Genomic DNA, 20,927 nt, shown 5'->3' with positions numbered 1-20,927 from the left:
GTACCGATCCTTGATCGTAATAGCATTTAGACCGCGATAATCGACACAGGGGCGCAATGTATCATCCTTCTTACCAACAAAAAAGAACCCCGCCCCGGCCGGGGAGGAAGAAGGACGAATGAACCCCTGTTTGAGCGCCTCGCGCACATACTCCTCCATGGCAACCTTCTCCGGACCGGAGAGTGAGAAAAGGCGCCCCCTAGGAGGGGTAGTGCCGGGCAACAAGTTTATGGCGCAGTCGAACGGTCTGTGGGGGGGCAAGTCCCGCGCCCTGGACTTGCTAAAAACCTCCTGAAGATCATGGTACACAGGAGGAACTGTGGCCAAATCCGGGGTCTCCATTTGTGGTACTGGCGGGTTGAGATTCGTGCCGGCCTGAAGCAAGCACGAATCTCTACACCGTGTTCCCCAAATGAAGATTGACCCGGTGGCCCAGTCGATCTGGGGGTTGTGTCTTTGCAACCACGAAAATCCCAGGACCACCTGGAGGTGAGGAACGTGAGTCACTAAGAAGGTGATCCGTTCCTCGTGGTCCTTCAGACGCAACGTCAAGGGCTGCGTCCGATGGGTAATCGGGCTGCCCGCTACGGCTCGACCATCAACAGCATGGACCGAGACCGGCTTGGTTAGCGGCTGGACCTCTATCCCCAGCCTGCGTACCAGATCGATGTCAATGAAGCTCTCTACCGCTCCCGAATCGACACAAACCTTGAGGTTTGTATTTCCCGAACCCCAAGACAATCGGGCCGATAAAAACAGGCCCTGACCAGGGATGCTAGTTTGGCCCTCTCTCGATTCCCTGGTTCGAGAGCGGCCTACTAGTTTAATGGTCGGCGGGGTCTGGAGTGGGAACCTGACGCCTGAGGGGCGTCAGGTCGTGTCGACCCCAATTGCATGGGTTCGGGATCGGGATTATGTGGAGGGGAGCTAGGAGGGACCAACGAGCGAGCAAACGGAGGACAGGAACCCCGTTCCCGCGCTCGCTGGCGAAGCCGGGTGTCTATGGACGTGGCCAGTGTGTAAAAGGCCTTAAGGGTGGTAGGAGGATCTCTAGTGGCCAGCTCGTCCTTTACCTTACTGGAAAGACCGCGATGGAAAATAGCGGTAAGGGCCCCTTCATCCCAACCACACTCTGCTGCTAGCGTTCGAAACTCAATCACGTAGTCTGCTACTGAGCGACCACCTTGGGTGAGTTCGAGAAGGCGTGGACCCACCTCTTGGCCCCCCGCAGGGTGAAAAAATGTCTCCTTAAGAGCCTCCTTAAAGGAGCTTTCAGACGAACATTCAGGAGCGTCTTGCTCCCAAAGAGCGGTAGCCCATTCCAATGCCCTCCCAGTGAGAAGGGAAATGATATAGGCCACCTTAGAACGTTCTGTGGGGTAGCGAGACGGCTGTAGCTCAAACGCTAACGAGCATTGGAGGAGAAATCCGCGGCACTTCTTCGCTTCTCCCGAGTATCTCTCAGGAGGAGGAATGGGCGTGTCACGGATTACAGACTCCCTAGAGTGAGCAGCGGGACTAGGAGTGGGCCCCGAGATGGGCACTTGTTGGGCGAGCGCGGCTACGCGCTGCACCAACTCGGTGAGGGCTACCTCATGCCTGCCCAACGCCACCCCTTGGTGGCGTAACACGTCGGAAACGGTTGTGGGTTCTGCTGAGTCCATGAGTGGTCGCACCTTTCTGTTACGTGGAGAAAGGAGGACTCAAATGCAGAATTCAAAATCAAAATGATATTTTATTTTTAATTAGAAATAAACAAAAACAGAGGAAAAATGAGAAACAAAAACCCAATCGGAAAGTCCGATGGTGCCGCAGAACTGCTGGGAAAAGAAAAACCCAAAAAGGGAAAATAACGACGTGGGACGCGAACCCCGGTCGTCTCGGTACGAGCCGGGTGCGTTGTCTCCGCGCTAATGTGGCGCGGGTAAATAAGAGACGGGGAGCGCTTTAGGCGCTACAGTGTCAAAACACGGGAGTAGATTACTCCCGGCAATCACTAGCCCCAGCACAGCGGAAGGCTAGGATAGAACGCGACCGGCGTCTGCTTTGCTGAGGTTCGCAGCTGAAGTACGCCGATCTAAAAAGGAGAAATAACAGAGTTAGATACACCAACTGCGAGTGCGGATTCGAACCGGTGAAGGCTGCGCGAGAACCGAAAGCTTAGCGGTGTCGCCACCCAGTGGTTCAGGAATCCAATTTTCGGGTTGGATCTAAAAGGATGTGCGGTTGCTGTACCAAGCGGACACGCTTGATGTACAGCAGCACCGCTAATGCTAAACGCATAAACAAAAGCAGCGCGAGGGCTGCACGGCGTCGCACCACGCTAATCCTAATAGGGACAATAACGAACGGTTACCTCGACCTTGCAGTCTACACACCCGAATGGCGCATGCCACCAGGGGATACCGTTTTACCTAGGAAAGGAGCGTGGACGAGCAGCCACATAAGATCAGGGAAACAAACAAAAGGTGCGACACCCGCCGCTGTGCAGAGCTGGCTTAAATAGCCAGCTTGACAGCTGCGGGTGATCAGCCCTAATTGGTCCTCCTGCCACTTAAGGCCTTTGTTTGCCTTGCTCTGTAAGACCTACTTCGCTGGGAACTCGGGGTGCATTCACCAGCTACCGTAGGTCTCCTAATAGGGTCATTAGCAGCAATCTGGCTTTTCAGCTTTTCTGAATATTCCTTTTTTGCTGATCGGATACCTTTCTCCAGCTTGTATTTGGCCTCTTTGTAGAGAACTCTATCTCCACTCCTGAATGCTGACTCCTTTTCCCTCCGAAGCTGTCTGAGTTCAGCCGAAAACCATGCTTTATTGTTGCTGTATTTTACCCGTGTTGTAGTAGAAATACAGCTGTCCTCACAGAAACTGATGTATGATGCTACAGTGTCTGTATATTCATCCAAGCTGTCTGTCGCCTCCTCAAAGACAGACCAGTTTGTGGATTCAAAGCAGTCCTGTAGTATTTCGATGTCTTCGCTGGTTAGTTTGGTTGAGCAGGAGTAGTTCTTCCAGTTTGTTGTGCAGAGATCGCAGATTGGAGAGGAAAAAAGACGGTAACGGTGTTCGGACTCCACGCCGCCTCATCTTTATGAGCGCTCCGGCTCATCTACCTCTCCGCCGCTTTCTTGCTAGGTTGAGTAGAGCCAGCGCACCAGTTGTGAGGATTTCCAAAAACTCTGAAGGATTTTGAGAAAACTCCGGAATAAAAGTTGGTGAAACATTGTCTCTGAAGGTCAGTAACTGTTCTTTGCTCCAACTGACCAAGTTTGACGCAAAATAAATAACATTAACAAACAAAAACCAACACAAAACATAGAGAGCTCTCACCGAGGCAGCCATCTGCGGCGCCATCCTACTACTAACGCCATCCTACTACTAAACTTGGTGAGTAAATTGTGAGGGTCTGGGGATGCTTTGCTCCTGCAAGACCTGGACAACTTGATTAATGGAACCATAAATTTTGCTTGTCAGTTTGTGACCTAAAGGATACAAACTGCGCAGTTGCATAATGCAGCAGATTAATGATCCAAAGCACACAAGCAAGTCCACCTCTGAATGGCTCAAAACAAGCAAAATGAAGATTTTGGAGTAATCAAGTAAAAGTTCTGATTGAATCCCACTGACATGATGTGTCAAGAACTTAAACAGGCAGTTCAGGCTCGAAAACCTTGGAGCCAAATTGAAACAATTATGCAAATAAAAGTGGGCCAAAATTCCTCTGCAGTGATGTAAAAGCTTCACTGCAAGTTATCACAAATGTTTGATTGCAGCTGTTACTGCCAAGGCTGGCACAGCCAGTTACTATTGAGTAATATAGGTTTTAAATACAACTTTATTTTCAATAAATGGAATAATAATTTAAAAGCTAAATTTGTGTTTACCCATGTTAACATTATCCTATAATAAAATCAGATGGAAGATTTGAAACATTTAATTGTTATAAATTAGCTTTTATACTTTTTCACAACACCGCATATTTAATCAAATGCTTTATTCTGGTCAGGGTACTTCCATCACTGGACTTCGACCTTCCCCTCTCAGACATAACCAATCATGTCTGGCTTGATGCCCTGCCATCAGATAGCACTACTGTTTGATCCTGGATATCAGGGGTGGTGGGCTAGTGTCATAGACCACTGCATCAACTGAGCACCTAATCTTAATAATACAACCACAAATCAGAAAAACGGTGGGGACAATATGGTAAATACAAATAAAATAAACACAGTGTTCCTTACATTTACTTTGACTTTTATTTAATTGCAGACAGTTTGAACCCAAGATATTGGCACAGAGGATCATGTGCATGTGGTTTTGCATTGTCTTGTTGAAAAATGCATGAGCGTCCCTGGAAAAGATGATGTCTTGAAGGCAGCATATGTTGCTCTAAGGTCTCAATATACTTTTCTGCATTAATGCTGCCATCACAGAAGTGTAAATGACCTTTGCCAAGGGCACTGATACAGCCACATACCATGACAGACCCTGGCTTTTGGTCTTGTTGCTGATAACAGTCTGGATGGTCGTTTTCATCTTTGGTCTGGAGCACATGGCATCCATTTTTTTCCAAAAAAGACCTGGAATGCTGATTCATCTGACCACAATACATGTTTCCACTACTGTGTGATGGTCCATCCTAGATGCCTTAGAACCCAGAGAAGTCGACGCTGGACATGGTTAACATAAGGCTTCTTTTTTTTGCACAGTAAAGTTTTAAGTGTCATTTGTACATCTATCTCCGTATTGTGGTGCTTGACAAAGGTTTGCCAAAGTAATCCCTCACCCATGTGGTTATATCAGCTATTGAGTAGCGGTTCTTGATGCAGTGCTGTCTGAGGGATCGAAGATCATGGGCGTTCAACTTAAGCTTGCGCCCTTGGACTTTACGCACTAAAATTCTTCCAGATTCCTTGAATGGTTTAATGATATTATGCACTGTAGAGGGAGAAATATGCAAATCCCTTCCAATCTTTCTTTGAGGTACATTTCAATAATGGTCTCACATGTTTTTTTGACAAACTGGAGATCCTCTGGCCATCTTTGCTCATCAAAGACTCAGCCTTTCCTGGATGCTGCTTTTGTACCACATCATGATTACAATCATCTGTTGACATCACCTGATTGGAAACACATCATTATTTTGTTTTTTTTACCTCATTACTAGCCATAAATTGCTCCCGTCCCAACTTTTTTTGAAATGTGTTGCAGGCGTAAAAATGCAGGAATGGAGGAATATTAACGAATAAAATGAAGTTGAACAGACAAAACATGAAATATTTTGGGTTTAAACTGTTTGCAATTAAATAAAAGTCAAAGTAAATGTAAGGAACACTGCATTTTTACTTTATTTTACTTTACTTTTTTAAAAAGGAAAATCTAACAAAAGCTCAGTCTTTGCAAGCAAACAAGAGTTGTTGCTTACTATTTTGAGAATTGTTAATCAGTTAAATAAATCATTGGAATTCTGAGAACTCCCAGTCTGTGGTGGGCAAGGCCGGAAACCACTGTTGTGCGTGACCTTTAAGCCCTCAGCTGGAATTGCACGAGTCATGCTACAGTGATAAAAATAGACACATTTGCTCATTGGAAAACCTCAAAAAAATCTATGATGCCAAAAAAGTCATACATCAATTCTGTCCAGTTATCTGGGCTTGAGCTCAACTCAGGTGGAAGTGTGTGCTGTGGTTAGATACAATGCTCAGCTTGTTTTCTGGAGTTCTTTATGCCAAAGTCAGCAAAAGGTGCAAAAGCCAACACCTCTCATAAGGTGACATGCATATGTGTGAAGGTACCAGTGATGCAGAGGTGTTTTACCGGGAAGTATATGGTTATTTCAGCAGGATAATGCCAGACCTTATTCTGCATGTGCTAAAACCACATGGCTTTGTATATACATTATGAAGAGGAGAATCAGACAAAAGGTGATAGCAAACTGTTGAGCAGCTGAAGCCAACAATGGGCAAAAAACATCTACAAAACTATTAATAAACAATGAAAAGTTATGTGACACATTTACAAAGTCATTATTAGCAGAAGCCAATGAGATTACCACATATTAATCACTACCCTCATCTGTGTGCATTAGTCAGTTTATAATGTATTGTGGCAGGTCAATTTTGTTAGCAGTTGTAGCCTAGTGGTTAAGGTGCTGAACTAGTAATCAAAAGGTCACTGGTTCAAGCCCCACCAATGCCAGGCTGCCACTGTTAAGCCCTTCAGCAAGGCCCTTAACCCTCAATTAATTAGAAAATATGATGTACTGTGAGTCACTTTGGATAAAAGCGTCTGCTAAATGCTAAAAATGTAAATGTAAAAACCCAAACCTTGTTTAATGTGTCAGACAAAATTTTTTTAAAGGCCTTAAATTTAAAAGGCCATTTGGAACTGTTAGCCATAAATGAATTGCCAGTAATTTTGTAAAAATACTGAGTGCAAATGAAGCTGTGGTCAATTCAGGCTAGGAGAGACAACATAGCACTGTCAGGAAAAAGACAGAGGAGTAAAAGAGTAAAAAAATAATCAGAAAGAAAAAACAAAAAAACTAAATCCACCCCCTCTGTTTATTGTATCATACGTTCTGTCCATAATTAAAAATCTGTTTGGACATATCGATTTTCTTGGGGCTCTAGGAATATGATCTGGAATCAGAATTATTATCTCATGTGACATTCTGCTTTAATACAGTAATACACCTTTATGCCTAAGATATGTCCAATACAGAACATACTGATATAGGTTGAAACAAAGATAATAAAATACTAACTTGGCAAAATGGTCTTGTATCTGTTTTTGGTTCCAAGACTGGGGATGGCCAGTTCCTTGGGATCAACAAAGTTCATTGGGATCTCCTGCAAAAAAACAAATAACAGCATTAGTTTCATACCTAAGAAATAACCCTGGAGTTTTAACATGATACCTAATTTCTTCTTTTGTTGGTTTTTATTTTTTAAAATTGTATTTATTAATTTAGCCTTTATTCTATTTGTTCAGAATTACACTTCCCTAACTGACGAGAGCTGCAGACTAACTTGCACTCCCTTTTGACACATTTGACACACCAGACGCAGAATGTCAGAGAGAGCCATATCCTGTACAGAGAGAAATGCTGTTTGCACCCCTTGTGCAGGCACATCACCCAGCCGGCAGAGATCACATTTGCAGCAACAATGAGGAACCCCAGAAACCTCCATCCCTTGAGCACAGCAAACTGTATTTGCTGGTTGCCTGCAGGTGCATGGATAAATTATTTATGTAGGGAGGCTGCTGATTTAATCTAAGATTGTTAAGCAACAAACAAACGCATGTACATGCATGAAAGGGATGACATAAAAAGTTTAAACAAGAAACAGCCAATGGCAAAAATGTTACCAACAAAACTATGAACTTTATCCTAGCAGCTGCTACAGGTGCTGAATAACTGAACGCTTACTGCACGCCAGCAGTGTTATCAGTAATCTCATGTTCAATCTGCATTTTAATGTGCTGCTGTGATGAAGCTTCTAAAAAGAGATGCTACATTCAGTTTGTGCAGAACACACAAATCTGCCAACCTTTATGTTATTTTAGGCACAAATGATCTTGATTGACCAATCTACTGTTTACATAACACAGAAAAACAGTGCTAGAAGATTGGTAGGTCAGAATGCACATTCTTTGCACGAAAAGATCATTTTTTGTAAAGACATGGCCTGGAGTTGATTGTGGAAGATAACACAAACTTTAAATGTGCAGGCTCCAAGTGAAGCTAAGAAAAAAACAATCAAACCAACAGGCTCCCAAAATATGACCTGGAAAACATGCCACATGTGTTTAAGAAACTTGATGATGCTAGGCATAATACAGAACCAAAAGATCTATGGATGAAACTTAAAAAGAAAATTCAAATTGGATGACTGATGTTACAGTGAAGATTGCAAAAAAGATCTATTAAGGGACCTAAATATGAATTCCAGAGAGCTTTAATGAAGGACAAGACCAGTACAACAACAAGAAACATGGAAAAACAGGATTTCTTTTCAGAAGATACATGACATTAGGAGTAAATTTAATTGTAGGCAAGGTCACAATGCTTTTCTCCCAAAAAAGAATAAACTAAAAGAAAGCAAGAGAAGGTGAGAGATACTGTGCTGTGAGTCAGTTTGTTAAACTAGTTCTTCTGAAGTGTCACTTAGCTGGAAAATGGCTTCCAATACTCATGGAGCTATACAGTACCAGTTTGAGACATAATACATAGAAAGTTAAGTTTATTCTCATGGCCCGAGGTAGCTGGAGTGTATAGGGTATCGGGTTAACCATTTTGAATGGTCCCACGTATCTGGGTCCTTCTTTAACTCCAGGGGAAGAGGAAGGTCTTTAGTAGACAGCCAGACTTGTTGACATGACATCTCATTTTTGTGAAAAAAAAAGGGCCCAAGCACCATTTCCTGACTGCTACATTAGTCTAAGGATGGAAACCCACAGTAAGCTGGCACAGTTTTATGCTGGATACCTTCAAATAAACAAAATAACCCTGCAGTGTTTCTTACATTCATTTTGACTTGTATCTTATTGCAGGCAGTATTCATGTTTTGTCAACTTCATATTATTTGTTAATACACATCCATTCCTGCATTTCAGGTCTTCAACACATTCCAAAAAAGGTTGGGACAGTAAGGAATTTACAACTATGTGATGTTGCCATTCATAACACTAAAAAACACATTTTGGTGATTCATGTGCTCCTTTCTGCAAGCACATCGTAACGTGCAACACAATGGGGTTGTCATTGTTGCATTTTCTTGTTTCAAAAATCTCCACATCTCTATTGAGAACTGTAAAATAGAACTGGTAACAGCAGAGGAAATCAAACACTGTGAAAAGCTAATGCTACACACTGAAAAAGGGAAGTGAGCCTGAATCAATAGCGCTAACAGTAGGAAAATGAAAACCTGAGAAATATAAGCACATATACAAAATAACAACTAAAAATATTTGCAGGAGATACTATGAAAACATATAAGTTGGTGAAGCAATGACACAAGGGAACAGTGTAATGCTGGGCCACATGTGCTAGTACCCAGGTGATACTGAAGGGAAGAGCAATGAGGGAACTGGAGTAACAGCTAGTGTAATATTGTTATATCAAAGAACTTTTAATACAAGGGTGATTTTGGTGAAAGAATATATTTTATCATGACAAATACGCAATAAAAGATTTAATTGAAAAGGATGTTGTTAATTTTCCACATCACTGTTTAAACTCTTAAAATAATCTTTTAAAGCTTATGCAACTTTTCATTAATGAAAGAGTGTCAGAGTACTGATGTGTTACTTACAGCAAACTCTGCATGCAGTGCCTGTGTGTTACGTGTAGTGTCTCGGAGCTGCTGCCGTGAAAGGACTCGACTGGCCAGCTGCAGGTACTCCTGGGTGACTCCCTCACTAGGAATGTTCACTCCACAATTCAGAGGCTCCACAGAGCCGAGTGCAGACATATCGAGCACCAAGGAAACATTTGAGCCTCGTCTGCATTATGCAAAAAAAGAAAAAGACAAATAAGAAAAAAAACATTACAGACCAGACCTGTGCATCTATACTACAACCCTAAATCAGAAAAAGTTGGGACAGTTTGGGAAAAAAACTTAGTTTTATTTTATTTGTTAATATATATCCAATTCTGCATTTCAGGCCTGCAACACATTACAAAAAAGTTGGGACAGTAAAGTATTTACCACTTATATATTGTTATATTGCATCTCACAACACTTAATAGATGTTGGCACCAAGGATACCAAGTGATTTAGTGTTTCAGGCTTTATTTTGTCCCATTCTTCCTGCAAACAAGAGGTGCAACAGTACGGGGTCGTTGTTGTCGCATTTTTCCTTTCAAAATCCTCCACACATTCTCTCAGGTCAGTCCAGTACCCATACCCTCTTCTTCTGCATTCTTTCATGCCTTTGTAATGTGTGCAGCATGTGGCTTTACATTGTCTTGTTAAAAAATGCATGGACGTCCCTAGGAAAGATGTTGTCTTAAAGGCAGCATATGTTGCTCTAAGATCTCAGTGTGCTTTCTGCATTAATGCTGCAACAGAAGTGTAAATGACCTTTGCCAAGGTCACTGAGACAACCCTATACCATGACAGACCCTGGATTTTGCTTTGGTCCGGAGCACACCGAGTCTATTTCCTCCAAAAAATGGCTAACAGAAGGCTTTTTTTTATGGACAGTAAAATTTTAAGTGGCATTTGCGAATGCAATTTCATATTGTAGTGTTTAACAAAGGTTTGCCAAAGTAATTTCTTGTCTATATGGTTATATCACCAATTAAACAATGACAGTTCTTGATGCAGTGCCGTCTGAGGGATCCTTTACACACTGAAATGATATTATGCACTGTAGAAGGAGAAATATGCAGATCCCTTTCAATCTTTCCTTAAGAAACATTGTTTTTTAAACATTTAACAATACTTTTAACAAACTGGAGATCCTCTGCCCATCTTTGCCCCTCTAGGACTCAGCTTTTAATGAATACTTCTTTTGTACCAAATCATGATTACAATCACCCATTGACATCAGCTGTCTGATCAAAGTTTTTTTTTTACCTAATCTTTAGCTCTAAATTGTCCCTGTCCCAACTTTTTTGGAATATGTTACAAGCCTAAAATGCAGGAATGGACATGACAAATGAAATGAAGTTGACCAGACAAAACATGAAATATCTTGGTTCAAACTGTCTGTAATGAATTGAAATGTTCATTTGCATTTTCCATACTATCCCAACCTTTTTTTGATTTCAGGTTGTATTTAAAAACCATGTTTTGTTTACAATAAAAATCACAAGGACTCAAGTACACGTTTCATTTATTTGTACAGCAGTATTAAATGTTTGTTTCTTAAACTATTAATAATATAAATAACATTTATGGGAGTGTAGACAAATTTCTTGACATTTGAAGGGTGTGTAAAATTAATTTATTCATTGTCTGTTTTACTACCATTTTATCATCTTTAGAATTAAGAAGGGTCACATTCACTGGGTTAAAGGCAGGAAACATCCTGGGCAGGTCACCAATCCATCACAGGGCAGACACACACATATTTACAAACACACACTTAGGCACTTAGGAAATTTTTGTAGCTCCAATTGGCTTGAATGCATGTCTTTGGACTTGTGGAAAGAAACTGGAGCTCCCGAAGGAAACCTGCACAGGACCCTGGTCGTTCAGCTGGAGAATCAAACCCAGGCCCTGTGAGGCACCAACGCTACCTACTGTGCCACCGTGATGCCCTTGTGCAAAACTGACTAAACTCAAAGACTGTAAAGTTAACATTTAATAAGGCCAGTTACATTTTAACCACAGCATGAATAAGTGTATAAACATGTAAAATATGATAATAAGCCATGCACATACATTTACTGACCCCAAAAGAATAGATTTAATGTATTTAAATTGTTGATGGCATGATGGCTTGCATTTGTTTTTGGACAGTGTTTAACAGTGTTTACTGTTTACAGAGCTTTACAATTTTCACATTACAACTAGCAAAGCTGTTGAGTAAAAATCTACATTATACTCCAGATAGATCTACACTACAGTTTTATTATTGTCTACATGGGGTGTTGTTCTGTTTACCACCTCTGTGTTTCCCATGAAGATGTGTGAAGCCTTTGGTTGGACGTGAATTCCTGAAATGTCAATCATTTGTGTCTCCATGTTCCATCTGCCAGCCAAATTTGAGAAGGCACGAAGAAATGATTCCATAGCTGAGAAACACACTGAACTCTACAGCATGTGGGCTCATTACACAAGATAGAACAATACTGTGGCTAAAGAGCCACAACCAAAAAGGTCAATGAAGAAAGTAAGGGGTGGTCAAAATAAAAAAAGCTATCTAAATTTTTTTAAGAAAATGCACAAAAACATCCACAGTCATAGCAGTGATAGTGGACATAAAAGTGATAGAACCAAAATGTAAAAAAGCGTGGGACCAGTGGCAGATTTGGAGAGTTCGTTGAGCCGGCCAGGACCGGCAAGAGTTTGGGCAAGCGGGCTGGGACCGGTGTGAGGCGGCTAGGATGAGCAAGGTGAGCTCGCTGGGCTGAAACCAGCAAGATCTCTAAAAAGGTCTTTAAGAGGTCTAAACCAGAGATCCAACTGTAACCAGCGAGAGGGCCAGGGGACTGGCTGGGACTAGCAAAAGAACCAGGGACCTGGCTGGGTCTGGCAAAGGATTTAGGGCCTCGTCTGGGACTGTAGACAGGATTGGAGGACTGTCTAGTATCAGCAATAAGGCATGGTACCCAGGCAATGGCATATTGATAACCGCTTAGAAGTTCAGTAGCTGAAATTTTAAGATCCCTAAAGAACAGGTGTTGTAAAAGTCAAGGGACATGTACATTGGTGGGATAGCTCAGCAACTGAATCCTGGAACCAAACCAACCGTCAGCATAGAATGCACCCAGTCTCACATGAACAAAGCGCGAAACACTTATCTTGTGAAATATCCCTAAAAAAAGACAAAACTAATTGCTAAAGAATACCAAGGTTACTTGCTAAACTGTACCCTGTGCTAACCGCTAAGCAATTCACTAAACTAGTGAACTAATTAAGGAAAACGACTATACTACTATATCTAATACAACAACATGATTATAAACTAACAATTTTACTTATACTGAATTAAGTTTAAGGATCTGAAACAAATAAATGCAACACATATGGAAAAAAAGGATAAATACTTTTTAACAACAATCTTTTTATAAAAGGGTTCCCTGTTCATCATAAGGAATTAAAATAAATTATAATTTTTAACAAGTAGATTACTGACAGACTGCTCATGATCCCCTTTTCTCTCTATTTGCCAAACATTGTGAAAAAAAGAGGTGGGCTACTGTACAGTCCACACGTACACTCTTGCTCACACCTGACCCCACTTGTAATGAAAGGCAATGGGCCAAAATTCTTGAGTGTGATAACAAATACTTATGTAAGAAGGATATATGAAAATGTTATATACAGTGCTGTGAAGAAAAGTATTTGCCCCTCTTCTGTTTTTGCTGATGTCACAATGTTTTAGATTTTCCAAACAATTTTAAAATAAGACAAAGACATGAAAAATAAATAAAAGGCAAAGCCTCGAATAAATCGTGAGGCAAAGCCCAGCAGCTGCAAAAATCGAAAGAACACACTGGCAAATGCTTTAACAAAGGAAGAACAATACCACTAATTAAAAGGGGATATTCCCAAATAAATAGGGTAGCTGCAATAACAAAAACAAAGCAACAAATAAAAGACACAAAAACATCTGCACCCCACAGTGGGAAAAGTGGACAGAACATGTATAGCACAGAACTGAGAACTTGTCAGAATCTGACAGGCTGCTCTGGCTGTCTGTGAAAGATAGGGAACCCTAAATACAAGCCGGGGTGGCAAAACACAGGTGGTAAGTGAACACCATCCACTGGTGCAGTCCACACTCAGCATGGATTCATTACATGGGGTTGCTTTAGAAAAAAGGGGTCATCACACCACCAATTATGTGGTGGCTTATCCAGGGTGGTTCCAAAGTGACAACCCCAAACTGCTGCAGTTGTAGCCAAGTGGTTAAGGTGCAGGACTAGAAAGTAAAAGGTTACTGGTTCAAACCCCACCACTGCCAGGTTGCCACTGTTGGGCCCTTAAGCAAGGCCCTTAACCCTGAATTGCTTGGACAATACACTGTCACTACTGTAAGTTGCTTTGAATAAAAGCGTCTGCTAAATGCTGAAAATGTAAATGAAAATGCTGCAACAATGATTGAGTTCCCCAAAAATAGATAAAGGATTAAGTCATCCAATGACAGCAGATAACTGGACCGGACCTAGCCAAATATCAAATAGGTTGGCCAGACAAAGGAGCTGGTGAATCTTAGAGGGAGAAACCAGGATATATAGAAGAATTTCAACAAATTAATGCTTACGAGGAGCAAGTGATTGTCAATCAAAAGGAATCAACCCATCAATCATGTGCGCCTTCTTGCCCTTTTTGCCCCTCTGCATCCTTTCTGTGTGGAGTTTGCAAGTTCTCCATGTGTCTGTGTGGGTTTCCTCTGGAAGGTCTGGCTTTCTCACACAGTCCAAAAACATGCAAGTGAGGTGAATTGTAGATACAAAATTGCCTGTGACTGTGTTTGACATTGAACTAGAACTGATGAATATTGTGTATCCCAACTACCTGTCCTGTTATGAATGTAACCAAAGTGTAAAAATGACCTATAAAATCCTAGGTATACATGGTAAATAGAACAGTAATGTAAGAACACAATATTTACGCTAAAACACAAATTATAAAATACTATTGCTTATTATTAAAATCAATAATTAATTTAGTAATACTGCTGCCACAATCATCAATCCAAAGATTCATATGATGCTGTATGGTGCAGCTATACCTATTTTATGGCTACACTTAAACCAAGGTTTTGCCTCCATCCAATCAGTCTTGTTTGGCAGTTTTGATAGACATTTAAAAAAAAGGTCAGTTAGTTCTAAAAGGTCATAGTCTAAAATAGATGTAAACAAACTTGACAACCAACAGTGGAACACGTGTTGGTGGAGCTTCTACTCCGCTGCTCTGATGAGATAAACATATTTGAGTCATGTTTGAGTGTTCCAAACACTCCTTAGTAGTGAAGCTCATAACCTTTACTGCACTTTTTTGTGTTTGTTGACTTTTTAATAACAGAGTAACAATATAATAGCTACTTCTGAGAGACTACAACTTGCAAAATAGTTTGCTTGCAAAAAATAGGAGTGCTGAATAGACTCTTTTTTACTAAGCATGTGTTTTAAAGCCTGCTACCTCATTAAGTACGCCAATTTGATTCAAGTAATATGAACTGGAACTTGGATTATTTTGAATCAAGGCAATGAAGCTTTTTCTAGGTCAGATTTTAAATGCATCTTAAGATCCTTTCTCAGCCTTGTCTCTGTTTTAACAAACAACACAGGGTTAATCTTCACCAAATACTACTTCCTGTTTACCACTCTGCTCCTTTGTAGAATGATTAGCTAAACACACTCTACTGTTCTGATACACTATTAATGCTCAAGGCTTTCATAAGGTCATTTTAAGTGGCTTTCTAAAACACTATTTTGAAAGCATATGAAACTTTATACAGCTCATAAATGAGCACAATTATTGGCACTCTGGTTATAAGTAATTCACTTTTTGGTAAATATGCTTAATCACACTCTGGAAAAAAGAAACTTTTTATTGAACTTCATGTATTCCAAGAAAAATATCCCTCATCCCTCAAAATCCCTCAATAAATATGTTTCAACAAAGCCACATGTGCCACAATTAACATTCACTTGTCAATAAAACAGCAGTTAGTCTTCACCTCTAACATAAAGCTAAAAAATATAGGGTATGTATTTTTTAACAGAATCTTTCTATATCATCCTGGGTTCTAAGGTCCTCCATTGTGCACTCTCACAATTATTTGGACATATATTTTTGGACATATGTTTTGGATCATTGTCCTGCTGGAGACTCCAAGGACAAAAAATGATGCCATAAACCCTTACAAGGTTCCCAAGGTCTTTGGATGATTAACAGCCCCACAACATCACCAACTTTCCACTATACTTAACAGTGGGCATCAGGTTATTTTCAGCTCAGTAATTCCTCTTTTAACAACAAACCCACTTTGAGTATGTGTTGCTAAGAACTTTAATTTTTGTTTAATCTGACCACAGATCATGGTTCCAGTCAAAGTCTAAGAGCCGTTTAACAAATTCCAGGCATTTACACATTTTGGTTAGGTAACACTCTTTTAGTATGGAGCTGGTGTCTGATGGTGGTTTGGAGACTTTGTGCCCCAGAATGCTATTTTATCTGTAACACTCTAACAGTGATCCTTGTGGATTTTTTGCCTCTCTAACCATCCTTTGCAAATCTGTGCTCAACCAGGCAGGTTTGTCACAGTTCCAAACCTGCAACCTTTCAATTATTGCCTGTAGATATGGGCATTTTAGATGAGAAGCTATTCTTATACTGTTGTGTTCTCTTATTTTTAGCATGTGTAAGCATGACTAAGATAATTTAACCTCTGAGTCACATCTTATATATATAACAGGAATTTATGGATTGCTGCTTGTAAAAGTACAATATAAATGTAAAGAATGCTTCAGTTACATATTGTTTCTTATAATTTCTAGAGGTGCCAATAATTTTATTATAATTTAATGTGGTTTAGGTAAAAAAAATTTGATAATTATTTTTGATGAATAATTTGGTTGGATTGTCTTTATTGTTTCAGCCCAAGATCAACACATGAATTTCTTATAACCCTTGTACTCATCTTTACCAGCTGTGCCAGTAATTGTAGCGGGAACTGTATCTATACTGTTTTTTGTGCATTATTTAGCAATCATAAACCCTTACCTCTCTTGCAGACCAGCTGCAGGCTTCATTCTCAAAGTTGATGGGCTGGAAGGTACACAGGGTTTAAACTCAGGAGGGCATGAAAGCCACGGGGGGCACTGCTGTTCAGTAGCCGAGGCACTGGTGTGTGTGGAGAAACTGCTCTGGTTGATCTGGGGGGTTGTGTTGGCTTTGGAGGATAGTCTGGTAATCGTAGTGGTGCAGGCTGGCTTGCTGGTTGGATTGGCCTGCACCATGCTGCTGGTAAGAGTCAGGGGTGGATGGGTGCCTTGCACAGACACTGGCACACCAAGACCCTTTTGTTGTTCTTCTGTGTACTCAACCTTTTCCTTAAGTCGGTAAAGCACCTGGTTCAAAGAAGCACACCACATTTCAGGCATTTAAAGACTAACAGTGTTTATAAATAATTTCATTTAATTAAGATTAAATTTGTTTAATCTTATGATTCTTTGCTTAACATGTGGAGAAACAGTTTCTTAAAAAAATAAAACTTAACAAAATTAGAAAAAACTTCTTTTAATGTCCATATTTTATATAACCCATATCCATTTGACACGTATGCCAACAAAAATGCAGGCTTGAATATTTAAGTCTTGCAATAACAGTGCTGTTATGCCATGGGGCTATGGCATAGTTTAAATCCAACCCTTAAAAAAAGGATTACTGCACATGAATATTCAGACACATTCTCTGACTGATCATCAGGTCAGTATGATGGAACATGTGTAGAACATGTGTGGAAGAATAGGTTAATGAAGCTATAATATTTAAATTTTATTTTTTTACAATCTGTACTTTACATTGAGGTTGGTAACATTAACTAACATCATACCTGCAGCAGTTACCATACGTTATTCAGTTACTTAGTATTAGTAAACAATCATAAAACTTGGACAGCATTACTGAACCATGTATAATGTTAGTAAAGTAAAAATCATTACAAGATTTTTGCTGCATGAATAGTAAGCCAAGATTGCATGAAGAACATCATACTGCTCCTTATCACCCTACCTAAGCAAAACTGCCCATCCTTCTAATACATGTAATTAAAATAAGAGTAATTTTGCATATACATGTACCTATGTTCTTTTTAGGGCGGCACGGTGGCTCGGTGGGTAGCACTGTTGCCTCACAGCAAGAAGGTCCTGGGTTTGATCCCCAGGCGGGGTGGTCCGGGTCCATTCTGTGTGGAGTTTGAATGTTCTCCCCGTGTCTTTGTGGGTTTCCTCCGGGAGCTCCGGTTTCCTCCCACAGTCCAAAAACATGCAGTCAGGTTAATTGGAGACACTGAATTGCCCTATAGGTGAATGGGTGTGTGTATGTGTGTTTGCCCTGCGTGTTTGCCCCACTGTGTGCCTTGCGCCCATTGAAAAGCTGGTTCCAGCACGTGACCCTAATTGGACAAGCGGTTAAGAAAGTGAGTGAGTGTTCTTTTTATAAGCACGTCACCACTATGGTTATGATTCATTAACAGTTAGACCTGTTGGGGCTTTGCACAGACAAATAGCAGTGTAAGGTGGCTGAGCATTGAAAATATTTTTTTGTTAAGAGAATTGTTATACTGTTTTAGAAATATGGAATTAAAGCTTCAGAAATGGTAAACCCAGTGTGTTTCTAAAATATGTTAAAATTATTCATGCATAATTACGTGTACGCTTGTGAGGTAATTTATTACTGTGCTTTAATAAAGTCGTGGTAAACATTACAAATCAAATTAAATACTGTACTGTAAACCCCTGTTACGTATTGTAAAAACACGCCAGTTACTGCAATTTTGGAATATTTTATATATAAGCTTGGGCTTTAATGACACCTAGTGTCTGGCTGTAATACTAATCTACACAGCAGAAAATACCTAAACCACCTTGTATGTATTATAGAGTAGGTGCCCCATGTTCCCATAGACAATTTTTTAAAACACATTAATCAAATTTCTACAGCCTAAGCCAAAATGTTAAACTTCTAAGCTCATGGCTTGATCCAATAAATTAGATAATAGGTGTGGGTATCCTGTCTTACAAAAAAAGCCACATAAAGTGACAAAGTCCATTACCTGATGATTTATACAAGTGATTATTATTATCATTATTATTACAAGAGCTATACCAAAATACAAAAACACCATATGGCCAAAAGTACGTAGACACCTGACATGACACACTATGGTAAAGAAGGGCCACATGCTACCACAAGTTTCTTCCAACATGCGAAACGGTCAGCTCCTTTTTTACCACAGGTAACTTTATGTTCTTTTGTCTGTACATGTAATATATAACAACAGAATGGTTTAAATAAAAGAAAATATATGTTTTAAAATGCCAGTTTAAAGCTAGTTTAAAGAATAAAAGGCCTTAACACATTTAAGATGTCCTCACGATTCGAGTAAGTTTTGTCAACAGCTACAAAATATTTTACTGTTTAAAAAAAAAAAATTACCTGTAAATAACCACGTTTCGCATATTTTTCTCAAGTATGAACTCTAAATAATTAATAAATATGTTCAATAAAGACATACAAATTACAATTGTTTATGTAGTATTAGTTAAAGCCAGGATTGTGTCTTTGAATCTTCTGTTTACTTTATCAGTCCACATCTTCGTAATACCATTTAGTTGTAGCAAGTGTATTTATTACTTAGGTAAAACAAAAACTTTTGGTCACATGGTTATTTGGAAATAATACTGGACACACCTAGTTTAGGCAGAATGTGTGTGTTTAAAAATCAGATCACATTTTCTAAATAAGAAAACCAGATAAAGTAAGTACTGCAAACATCCAGGCAATTTCCAGTAGTTTATAAAATGTTGTTGTTGTAAATGTAAACTCTTTACAACTGTAAAACTAAACCATAATATTCATTATCACATTATTACCTTTACTTTAAATATTACATTTACTTACTTATTTTTACATTAGCTTAATTTGTTGTTTTCAGCACTTTCTACCACTTCTCATACAGTGTGGACACAATACCCGTTGCAAATATTTACATTAAGGTAAACAATGTACATAGTTTTATATTTAGAGAAAGTAATATATTTAAAATTGGATTTCTGCAGCTGTTCTTTTTCTGAAACTAATTGAAATACATAAAAAAACTGATGAGCCCATGGTAACACAGCGGCTTCTCCGGGTCAGAAAACTGTTATAGTTTGTTGCCACAGTTGGCATTGTCCTTGTATTTATTACCTGTCCTTGTATTTACTACACTGTTTTTCTATCTGCACTGTGTATATTGTATTGTTTGCACTTGTGCTGTGTGCTGCACCCTTTTCTGGAGAAACGCTGTTTCATGGTAATATGTACTTGTATACAGCTGAATTAACAATAAAGCCTCTTGAATGTTAAGAAAAGACTTACATATGCTGGAAATGTTTGTCACACAGACAACTATAAACAGTAATCAACACTGACTGGTATTACATCCATCTACTGAAACAGAGGAGAAATCCTTACTACAATAGGCCTCCTGCCTTGGCTTCAACTTCATTTTTATTGGCTTACCAATTAACAAGGGATTTGCTCCTTAAACTCCTTGATCTATCAAAACAGGTGGGTAGCCTTACTCCGATATCAATATGATATCTTATGATTATTGAGACAGACTGTCAGTGCTGGTGGGATCAGAGATCAACCAAGCATAATGTGGCATCACAACATGAAAGCTGAATATTTAAAGGCTGATCCTCTTGAGGCTAAAAGTCAAGCTTTAGTTGTGTCACCACAAAGGATGAAGCATATAACCACTTACTTCCTCTCTGACACTTTCTTAAATACTGTTATTCTGTTTCCTCACAGTTGATCACACTGTTACCGTTTGCAATTTCTTTAATTCTCTTACTATTTGTACAATACTGTGATACTCTCGTCTCATATTTATTTTTTTCTTTTGCTTTTAGGCGATGCTATCTCATATTTCTCTTTCACTGATAAATACAACTGTAATACAGAAACATTCTAAACTGGATTTCAAAATTTGCCTTTAAACCTTTGAGATAATGAAAGTCCTCAAGACAAACATGTATTAATAATTGTGCAAAGCAGGAAGTGGTGGAGGGGAAAGCGTGGGCAGATAGTCAGCGATCTTAGGCAGTGTTTTTTCTCAGGGCCAAGCTACTGCACACAAAGACATATTTGCACAGATTCTAATTTTATTATGGTAAATCAGGAGGTAATTCTATCTGAAAGTCGAATTGTGTGTATAGGAAAGAGAGAGAGAGAGAGAGAGAGAGAGAGAGAGAGAGAGAGAGAGAGAGAGAGAGAGAGAGAGATTCAAAGAAACCTACCATTAAACAGGTGACAATAATGATGAAGATTGTGATGAAGATGACCACCACATAAAATCCCTCTTTGCTCCACTGGTTGTCCCTCTCATGTTGACCTTGAAGCACATTCTGCTGTCAGCAAAGGAAAGTAAAAAATACAATTATATATAGGCTAGTGCTTGCTAATTGAATGATACTTTCAAAAGCACTTTTCCCCAGCTCGTCCTAACAGCAAGATCTAGCAAGCCTG

At 39.8% G+C, this 20,927-nt stretch overlaps 1 protein-coding gene across 1 annotated transcript in view; it reads right to left on the bottom strand.

Annotated features, from left to right (window-relative positions):
• ptprr (protein tyrosine phosphatase receptor type R) overlaps positions 1 to 20,927 on the bottom strand; it is a 72,839-nt gene that overhangs the window by 19,338 nt on the left and 32,574 nt on the right. The window contains exons 5-8 of the mRNA XM_063004357.1: positions 20,699 to 20,809; positions 16,413 to 16,759; positions 9,318 to 9,507; positions 6,767 to 6,851 (exon numbers count right to left, since the gene is read on the bottom strand). Coding sequence (XP_062860427.1) covers positions 6,767 to 6,851; positions 9,318 to 9,507; positions 16,413 to 16,759; positions 20,699 to 20,809 — 733 coding nt within the window. The remainder of the gene's footprint in view (positions 1 to 6,766; positions 6,852 to 9,317; positions 9,508 to 16,412; positions 16,760 to 20,698; positions 20,810 to 20,927) is intronic.

Source organism: Trichomycterus rosablanca, chromosome 1 (assembly GCF_030014385.1).
Source record: "Trichomycterus rosablanca isolate fTriRos1 chromosome 1, fTriRos1.hap1, whole genome shotgun sequence".
Taxonomy (NCBI): domain Eukaryota; kingdom Metazoa; phylum Chordata; class Actinopteri; order Siluriformes; family Trichomycteridae; genus Trichomycterus; species Trichomycterus rosablanca.
The sequence above is the reverse complement of the archived record's forward strand: the minus strand, read 5'-3'. Positions and strand labels throughout refer to the sequence as shown.